Source organism: Antrostomus carolinensis, unplaced genomic scaffold (assembly GCF_000700745.2).
Source record: "Antrostomus carolinensis isolate BGI_N321 unplaced genomic scaffold, ASM70074v2 scaffold29472, whole genome shotgun sequence".
Taxonomy (NCBI): domain Eukaryota; kingdom Metazoa; phylum Chordata; class Aves; order Caprimulgiformes; family Caprimulgidae; genus Antrostomus; species Antrostomus carolinensis.
This window is the reverse complement of record NW_010302188.1, coordinates 13,746-23,093: the sequence shown is the minus strand read 5'-3', so window position 1 is coordinate 23,093 and position 9,348 is coordinate 13,746. Positions and strand designations below refer to the sequence as shown.

The 9,348-nt window shown below is 42.2% G+C and overlaps 1 protein-coding gene across 1 annotated transcript in view; it reads left to right on the top strand.

Annotated features, from left to right (window-relative positions):
- Window positions 1–9,348, top strand: part of LOC104521661 (protein unc-13 homolog B) — a gene marked incomplete at its 3' end in the record, with an annotated part of 82,721 nt that overhangs the window by 61,670 nt on the left and 11,703 nt on the right. Inside the window, exons 19-23 of the mRNA XM_029083957.1 lie at window positions 160–286; window positions 5,950–6,046; window positions 6,830–6,973; window positions 7,111–7,188; window positions 8,210–8,287. Of these exons, the coding sequence (XP_028939790.1) occupies window positions 160–286; window positions 5,950–6,046; window positions 6,830–6,973; window positions 7,111–7,188; window positions 8,210–8,287 (524 nt within the window). The remainder of the gene's footprint in view (window positions 1–159; window positions 287–5,949; window positions 6,047–6,829; window positions 6,974–7,110; window positions 7,189–8,209; window positions 8,288–9,348) is intronic.

Genomic DNA, 9,348 nt, shown 5'->3' with positions numbered 1-9,348 from the left:
TGCTGCCAAAGTCCTGTGTCATGAAGATTTTGTGGCTTTATAGGTGCTTCAGCCTCAAAACCCTTGCATACTCTAGACATGCTTTATAAGACCGTCCCACGCCTGATGCGGTGATAGTGGTAAATTCAGACCTAATTGCTTTTTTTTCCTTCCTTACAGAGCATGAGAAGCACAGACTGTGTAAAAGTGCAGACTATATGAATTTACACTTCAAAGTGAAGTGGCTGTACAATGAATATGTTCGTGATCTGCCTGCCTTCAAGGGAAAAGTGCCTGAATATCCAGCGTGAGTGTCTTAGTCTCCTGTAGTGAATCTCCACTATGCCTCTCGTGGTGGTACCTTGAGGGTAGTAATTTGGTTCTCCTGTGGCTGCCTACATGATACACCATTTCTTCACTCCTGACTTTTTGTGTTTATGTGCATGTTTGTCCTCTCTGTAGTTCTGTGCTACTGTCCCTGACACAACTCAATCCTTTATTGCACAGTGTCTCCCAAGATCTCAAAGCCTTTAACAATGGCGTGGACAGTCTTTAAGCCACTTTGTGCCTGCAGTGTAGGCTTTGGTCAATTCTTGGACAGCAGACTTCTGGATGTATGCTTACATTCTTGTGTTAATAGATACAACTTTATCTGTATGTACTATGTGTGTATATGAATGTCATATGTATACACACACAACAGGATTTATAAGTAAAGATAATGTTTTCTTTTTTTAGTAAGACCAGGTGGTTCATTTGGAAACATCAGATAAGCAGTCGCTCTTCAGCTCTAAGCAATTGTTTGCAACTTTTATTTTACCTTAAGAGAGCAGGAATAGGTTTCAGACCTGAAGAAGATTTATGAGCCCAAAAAGTTGTCTGAGCAACCTAGAGAGAGAGTACCGTAGCTAGAGTCCCACGCTTGGTCTAAGGCAAAAGCAGATGTGTTGTTTCTGACCAGTGTTTAACTGGTTTTCAGAGACTTTCAGTGATGGTTGCTCCACATATCCTTCAAGCAGCTCTTTTCCCTGTGCTTCACTGTTACCCCTCCACTGGGTTTTGGGGGTTTAACACACTCCCCTTCTTCTCCTTCCAAATCTTTCTTGCTTTCATTTGAGCTTATTATGTCCTGTCCTACCAGCCTGGGCATGGAGAACAAATTATTCCTGTTTTACAAGAGTAAAATGCTTTTCTCATGTCCCTTCCCAGTCTCCTGCAGGTTCCCGTTTATTCCAAGCTTTCCTTTGAAGTGAGGTTTACTTGCCTCTCTCCAGCTGGTCTGCATCTGGACACACAACACCCAGACTTAAATACTGATGTTTCATCTAGACGTTGCCTTGCATTGCCTTCCAGGCAGTGCTGCTGTTTTGCCTGCTGGGATAATAGCAGATTTTATTTTTTTTCTTCAATGGCATTATTGACTAGTGATGCTTCCAGTGGGCCACAAATCAGCCTCCAGGCATCCATCCAAGCAAGTGTCCAAGATGTTCTTCCCTCCTGTATATATGACTGTTCATTGCTGTCTAAATGCAGCACTTTGCATTTACCCCTCTTGAAAAAAAATATCTTGCTTGGACTGTGTTTCCAGTTTGGCATATTGAATTATCTTCCCATGCTGTGGTGCACACAGTCCCTCAAGCCTGGTGCTAGCTGCATACTAATAAGACTTGAGGCAGTTGGCATAATTGCTCAGCTTGGACTATGGGCCTTGCTTAACAAATCAGGTCAGCAAGCGGCATAAACTCAGTGAACAGGGTGCTGGAGTGACAGTCTTGGAAGCCCTTTTCTCTTTGCTGTGCCTCTGAGTCAGTGCAGTCTCAGGCAAGCCATCAGATATTCTTAATCTCTCTTTTTCTCCTGTGTAATCAGGATAATGATGCTCAGTTTCGTTCTGCCATCTTTTGCAGACTGTTCTGCTCTGCTGGTCTTTGTGGTAGAGCTTCATTGCTCATGCAGCCGCTGGCTTTGTTACTTCACTTCTCCTTTAGTACAATAGCCGCGTTGTCAGACACAAGTGATGTTTATTTCAACCATAACCTTCACCTGTCACAAAATATCCCCTTGGTATCAATTACAGCAATATGCTCTCATTGTTTCATCACAACTATTTTTAGCCTAGAAGCTTTCTTAAACAAAGGAGTCCACACGTGAGGTTAGTACGTCAGTAAATTCTTTAGATGAAACTGAATTGCTGCTGTCCAGAGACCAGCTTAGCTGTCTGTCTACTCAAATGACAAGAGACTATCCATGAACTTACTTTTTGTGTTGAAACTATGAGAAACCATGTTTCTGATAGCCTTGAGATATGACTGAATAAAGTGAAGGCTCTAAAGTACTGAAGCTGAAGTTTTGATGCTCCCCTTATTTTCTGAAATTCGGCAGCAGTTTCTGAAACTGAAGTAGCAACACAGCTGGGAGTGGATCTTCAAAATTTCCTCTCTTCACTTTTTAGCTGCCAGCTAAAAGCTGTGAAATGTCAGTTTCCAACAACCCCTAGCTTTTTAGATGTGTAAAGAAGTGGTCTATGTTTTGCTTTAAAACTGATGTTAGCATGCAGCTAGTATTATAGCAGTACTGGAGACTACCTCTTCTCTGGTGGAGGAGTGCATTCCTTCCTTTGAAACCCTGTCCTATTCTTCTGGCTTACTTCATCAAACATGGTGTTTATTCTTTTATTCTTTGAAACCCTGGCTGCTGTCTTGCCTCTGTGCTTGCCAAGACCCACAGGATGTTCATTGGGTACCCACATGCATCAACACAGCAAATGAACAAGATTAAATCACCTGTAAAGTTTGAGACCAGATGAGCCAGGCTCATGGCCAAGCTGAAATTGCAGCCTTTTGTGTTACCTTACTGTTGTGCAACCAACAGAGGTAAACTTTCATTTAGTCACAAAGCACCACATGCCTTTTCCTGGCAGGCAGGATTGAGGCATATTCTGTGCAGACCTCATTTGGAGAGGTTGGCTGTGCCGTCTCGAGTCAGGCTGTGCTGACCCCTGCAAGCACTGAATGTCTCTGAAGCAACACCGTGAGCCTCTGCCTTGTGTGCTGGTGCGTGAGTCATTGCAGTGTTTGCTTCTCAATCAATAATTGAAGCAGGCAAGGAAGAAGATATTTGCCATATAGCAATATTTTGAAGCTATTTCTGTGTGAAATCAGATTATTTTTATTAGTTTCTGGGCTAGATAATTTTGAATATCATTTTGGATACGTTGCCTTTGTAGTCTTCAGAGTCCCCCCGACTTGCTTAGTAGCCCAAGACCTGCTAGTAAAACCCTGTTAAAGGGGTATTTGGCCTAAGATAACTCTAGGTTTGTGTTACAGATCAAAGCACATTGTGGTCCTGAATGTGCCCAGGGACTGGAAGTATTTATTAAATGATTTATCTCTCTTGTGTTTTCCTGCCAGCCAATAAGAGAGAAAGTTGAGGCTGACTTTGCAAATGTAGTTACAGAATTTCCTGACCTGATCCAAGTGATTCACTTTGCAGTTATTCATATTAAACCTCTTTCTGTAGGTAATGCATTTTTTTCATTTGGGGAGATGGTGGCAATTCCCCTCCCCCTCCCCCCCCAATAGTACCTTTTTCCTTACTACCTTTGTTTAAGCAATTTGGACAATTTAAACAATTTTTAAAGTCCCTGGGAGGGACTTTTAATAAGGGCAGTTAATGACAAAACAAAGGGAAATGGGTTTAAGCTGAAAGAGGGGAGGTTTAGATTAGATATTAGGAAGAAATTCTTCACTGTGAGGGTGGTCAGACACTGGAACAGGTTGCCCAGAGAAGCTGTAGATGCTCCTCCCTGGAAGTGTTCAAGGCCAGACTGGATGAGGCTTTGAGCAGCCTGGTCTAGTGGAAAGTGTCCCTGCTGATGGCAGGGGGGTTGGAACTGGATGATCTTTAAGCTCCCTTCCAACCCAAACCAGTCTGTGATTCTATGATTCTATTATCCCTTTCTTATGGATACGGTGCAATAACTAAGGGTGAATGATAATCAGGAAATAGTTCTACTTCTCAGAGTGAAAATTGTGGCTTCTGACACAAACAAGTAATTCTCCCTGTACATGGATCTATGACATGTGAAGCAGTCATCATTTGCAGCCTGGGAACTGTGAAAGACGTGGAAGATGTGTAGTTGTTTCCTTGTAAACTACTCAAGTTGTCTTCTAAGGATTGAGCTGTTGCTTTAAAATATGCTATTATAATTAATAATAAAATGTGGAAAGCTCAAGAAATTTGCAGTAGACTGAAATATGCTGTCTTTTAGGATCCTGAAGTGCCATTCAAAAGGAATTTTTCCAGAACACTGGAAGTCCATATGTCTGTGACAATGTTCCACCACTACTGTCTGTATTAAATAGGGCTGCCTAGACAGGTTGCTGTTGGCGTTTAACACTGTGTCAGTTACAATTTCCAATACTAACATTGATGGGCTTTATATTTCAAAGTGTAGAGATTATTTAAGGCTATCTGGTACGCTCTGTCTGTGAATTTGCTCTTGATCTCCCTCTCATGTCTGGCACATGCCTTCGTGTTCTTTGCAAACTCAGCCTATCAATAGCACAATCACTATGAACACAGCTGCCTGTTTAGAGGAGGCTGTTCTCTGTGAAGCTGATATAATAACCTTTTGTATGGACTGAAATCACACATGGGCAGTTTTTTTTCCTTATTTGTGAATGCTGTTTAGCAATATTTGAAATTAAGATTTGCTTCAGCTGTGGTATGTTGGCACTTGCACAGAACAGATCGCAGACAGACATTTAAATAAAGCCGTAAGTACTATGTTGTTGCTTAAAGACAGACAAACCTGCCCCTACATTTGTTCTGTGTGGATACATCCCACCAAGCAGAGAACAGAGGGATGACCAGCTGTAAGATACCATCACTAAAGCAACTTTTCACCTTGCCTATTTGGCCAAGGTGGGGTTGTGTAGGAGCCGTTTGTTCAGTGCAGGAGGTAACTCCAAGCACCACCTCATGTAAGGCATCTCCCTGAGATACAGCAGTGGCTGTTTCAGCAACTTCTTGGAATCTGCTCTACCATTTAGCTTATTCTCCTAATTGAGGAGAAGGAACAGAGACAAACCTTGCTGTCCTGCTTCTGGGACCTGTCTGGTTTGGAGACTTGACCATGTTCCAAGGCTTTTGGTCCAGCATTCTAAGTTTGTGCTTCTTTAAAAGAAAACAAGGAAGAGCCCACTTACAGGGCTGGCTGGCTTCCTGCAAGCCCTAGCAGATGTGCCATCACCAAAAGTTAATCTTACTCAAGCATCTTCACAGTGAGATCAGCATCCCATAGAAGTGGGAGGGTGTTCTAGAGAAGGCTTGGGGAAAGGAAGAGCAGTATTAAAGTAGAGAAAACTTCTAGCCTTGATTCTTCATCCTGGCACTCCAGAAATATGTCTTTATCTGCAGGTAAATGGGCTGAAGGGCCCTGGAAAACAGGCGCTTCTTTTCCTCCTTTTATACTCATTTGCAGCTCTCACGTGAAACATGGTAGACCCAAATGGGCAGCAGAACAGTTTGCTGTCTCTCTTAGTGTGCAAAGAAAGTAGTATTGGAGGTCTCTCTTGCCCTATCTGGCACATGGATGAAAGGGGAAGAAAAGAAAAATACTCTGAGATGATGTAAAGTCAAAGCTGGTACTCAAGGGGAAAAAAGGGGAAGGTATGAAGAAAGTGGAAAGACCAGGGGAGAAGGACAAAACCAGTGCAGGACCAACAATCTGCAGAAGCTGGACGAGGCTGTGTTCTGCTTGTCCAGTCCAAGTGATGGTACAGACCCTGCTCACTGGTAACTTGTGTACAGGTCAGAGTATTTTGAGGAACTTTGGTTGCACACGCAGATAACAGCATTCAGATATCTGAATTTCACAATGCTTGCTGAAACAGCAGCACTGTCTGAGTCTTGTTGGGATGCTCTGTTTCTTGCTGTAACTTGCTGTCTTTCCTGTCCCTCTCGCAGGTGGTTTGAGCAGTTTGTGATGCAGTGGCTGGATGAAAATGAAGATGTTTCCTTAGAATTCTTGCACGGTGCTCTGGAGAGAGACAAAAAAGATGGGGTATGTAGGTCACTCTGAGTGGAGGACTTGGTGCTACATCTTTCAGTGCCCAGAACCAAACAACGACACTGTAAATTCAGCTGTCATACAAATGGAGGATGCAGCCCTTTTTGCTTGCTAAACAACTGGGAAACTTGCTTTTTTAAGGACTTTTCTCTACAGGTCACAGAGAGCTGTTTAATAGCAAGGTGCATATCATTAATTTATGTCTTTTCTGTTCTGACACAGTTAATCAGTCAGCCATGGCTTGGTACTCTCTCACCTCTCTGTGTTTGTGAGAGGTTATTGAAATCTAAGGCACTTTGCACATACTTAGTCATGCAGTGAGAATGTGACCTTAATCCACTGACAGAGTAATCTTATTCTTGATTTGATGCGTATTCCTGATGGAGAGCAAGAGCCTTCCCATTTGTTCAGTGGCTGTTTGCGCTGTAGTTTGTGATGCTGTGTAAGCATTCTCTTTAATATCTACAATTTTAAGAAAAATCTAAAAAAAGGTCCTCACTTTCTCCTTCTTTCTTCATTAACTGACAGGCAAGACATGCATTTCATTAATTGGTGCTTGTCATTAATTGTTGGTGAAGGACAGTAAACTTATAACTGAACAGAATTGGCTATTTAGCTCCTCTGAGCCTTTTGGAGAGTTTTTGACTAATTTTGAGAAAGATGTAAGTTTTGGTAAAGTTGTCTTGCCTCAAGTATGGCAGATGATGGAGACACCCATGAAATAGATGTATTTCAGATCTTTCAATTTGAGAATGACTCTTTGTACTTCTGTTTTAGTTCCAGCAAACATCCGAGCATGCTCTGTTCTCTTGCTCAGTGGTGGACGTCTTCACCCAGCTCAATCAGAGCTTTGAGATCATTAAGAAGCTGGAGTGCCCAGACCCTGTCATTGTTGCTCATTATAACAGGAGGTTTGCTAAGGTAACATCCTCAACATCCATCTGTTTATCTTCCCTTAGTGGGATGCAAAACAGTATGATTTTTTTTCAATTTTATTGACTGGAGTTCTCCAGGAGCGATAGAGGACAAGTAATGATGCTCACATCTTGTCTTGGCAGACTATTGGGAAAGTGCTGATGCAGTATGCTGACATCGTCTCCAAGAGCTTCCAGTCCTACTGTTCCAAGGAGAAACTGGTGAGTCATGCTGTGCTTCTCTTCTGCCCTGAGGAATCACATAATTGTCCTCATAAAAACAACTTTCTTGCATTGCACCTGACCATGTTGATGGTGGAAATATTTTCAGTATTGTTTTTTGTCATCATTTGTATGCTTTTGTGCATTGAATTCTGTCTCAGCCATAAAATAAAACTGGGTCCTGAGGGTGATCTGCAGGGCTTGGAGGCTGTCAGGTCCCCTTGAAATTAACTTCTACTCTGCCTGTCTGGTTTGTGTGTCACAGAGGTGATTAAAAAAAGAAAACCTAAAACTTGGGCACAAGTTGCTCTGTAGATCTGTTACTGAGCAGCACTCTTGGTTTACTGTTATCTCCATCTAATTATCTTGCTGTTTAATTCTGAGTTAAGTAAAATTCTGTGTATTAAAGAAAACAAGGTCTTACATTTTTGAACCCTGTGTCTGTCCCATGCCAGTTCTGCTATCTCCTGCACCTGTACTGGGAATGTAGCTGCAGAGGGAAGGGTCTATTGCTCAGGCTGCCCTTGAATTGCTCCCAAGCTTGGCCTGGCAGGACCAAGATATGTCTCTGAATGCAGCTTAGGCTGGCAGTTCCCCTTCTGATCTGGGATGTACACCATGCACAATACTACATTGCAGCATTAAGAGGCTGAAGGGGACACAGCTTGGGCACTCGCAGGGCATGGCAGGACCTGCAGAGAGTTGACCTTGTCCTGACATTGATTTATTGTCAGCTTGTTCTCTGTGATAAAGCTGTGGAAATAGGAAATATCACAGGAAAATACAACAGCAGAGATCTCCATGATCTGGGGTTTTTGGAACTAGCCATCCCATTTCAATCTGGAGAAAAAATGACTTGTCTCTTTTAGGATTGAGTGCTGAAATCTGTGTATGCCCTATGTCCCACTGGACTCTCAGATCTGGTGGTACTTGGGAAAGGGTGTTGAGTCACAGACTGTACCACTGGTGAAGATGTGTTGGCCTCCTGAGCACTAACAGGTACCTGCTTTTGTCCCTTCAGCCCTGCATCCTGATGAATAACATCCAACAGCTGAGGGTGCAGCTAGAAAAGATGTTTGAAGCCATGGGTGGTAAAGAGGTAAGAGCACTAAGAGATTGAGTGTTACTGATTCCTACTGCACTGTTACTAGGTTATTTGCGTTATACTGCAGACTGCAGTCCTAAGGAGAGCCCCATGACACCTGGCACTTTTAAGAAGTGTGAGGGGACAGCCATGCCTGAAGACTTTTCAACAAAATTTATCATAAGATGCAGGAATTAATGTTTTGAGGCACGTAATAGCATGGAGGAGGAAAGAGAAGGATATGTACTCTGCTCATGTGGGCTGCGTGTGGGCATGGATGGTGGTTTCACAGCTCTGAAGACAGACAGATAGGTCTGAGAACTGTTGACATCAAGTCATTTTATGTGGCATATAAATGTGGGATAGTATTTTGGTATTAAATGTCCAATGTTTAATATATTGCAGACATGCAAATAAGAGTTCTGTACTTATGCTTTGTTGGATACTCAGATGTGTCCATAGTTTTTGTTCTGAGGTGGCTATTTTTACAGAAATAAGGTTTTCCTCCCACAGATCACTGTGTCTGTTCTGATATAATCTATGTATCTGTGTTTTTTCCTTTTCTTTTTTCATTGCTTTTCAAGGTTCGGGAAGATGAAGAAAAGGCTGCTGATACTAATGTTAGGAAAACATTATTTTCAAAACCTAAGTGCATCCTCTTCGGTTGTGTTGTGGTAGAACTTGTGCTATGACCTGTATGCCAAGAGGAGAGTCAGCTTTGCTGATGGCCAGCTCAGTTTTTGTCTGTATTGCTGTTTCAGATCTTTCTTGTGTTCAGTGGCAGAATTCTATGAAGTGGCAAAAATCTCAACAATAATTTACCCTATGAGGCAAGGAAAACTGCTGTCATTCTTTCACATGTGATCTCAACAATCCTAATTACTGAGCCCTACATCAAGAACTATAGTTATATGCTCCTGGCTGTAATAGCAGTGGTAGCTAAATGCTTATTTTTCAGGAAAAGATAAACTTGTGACAAAATGTTTGTGAAGTGGTTGATAAAGTTTTAATCCACGTGCACTTCATTTCCCTTAAGGAATCAATTTGCTACTTTTTTCCATGGAGATATCCATTAA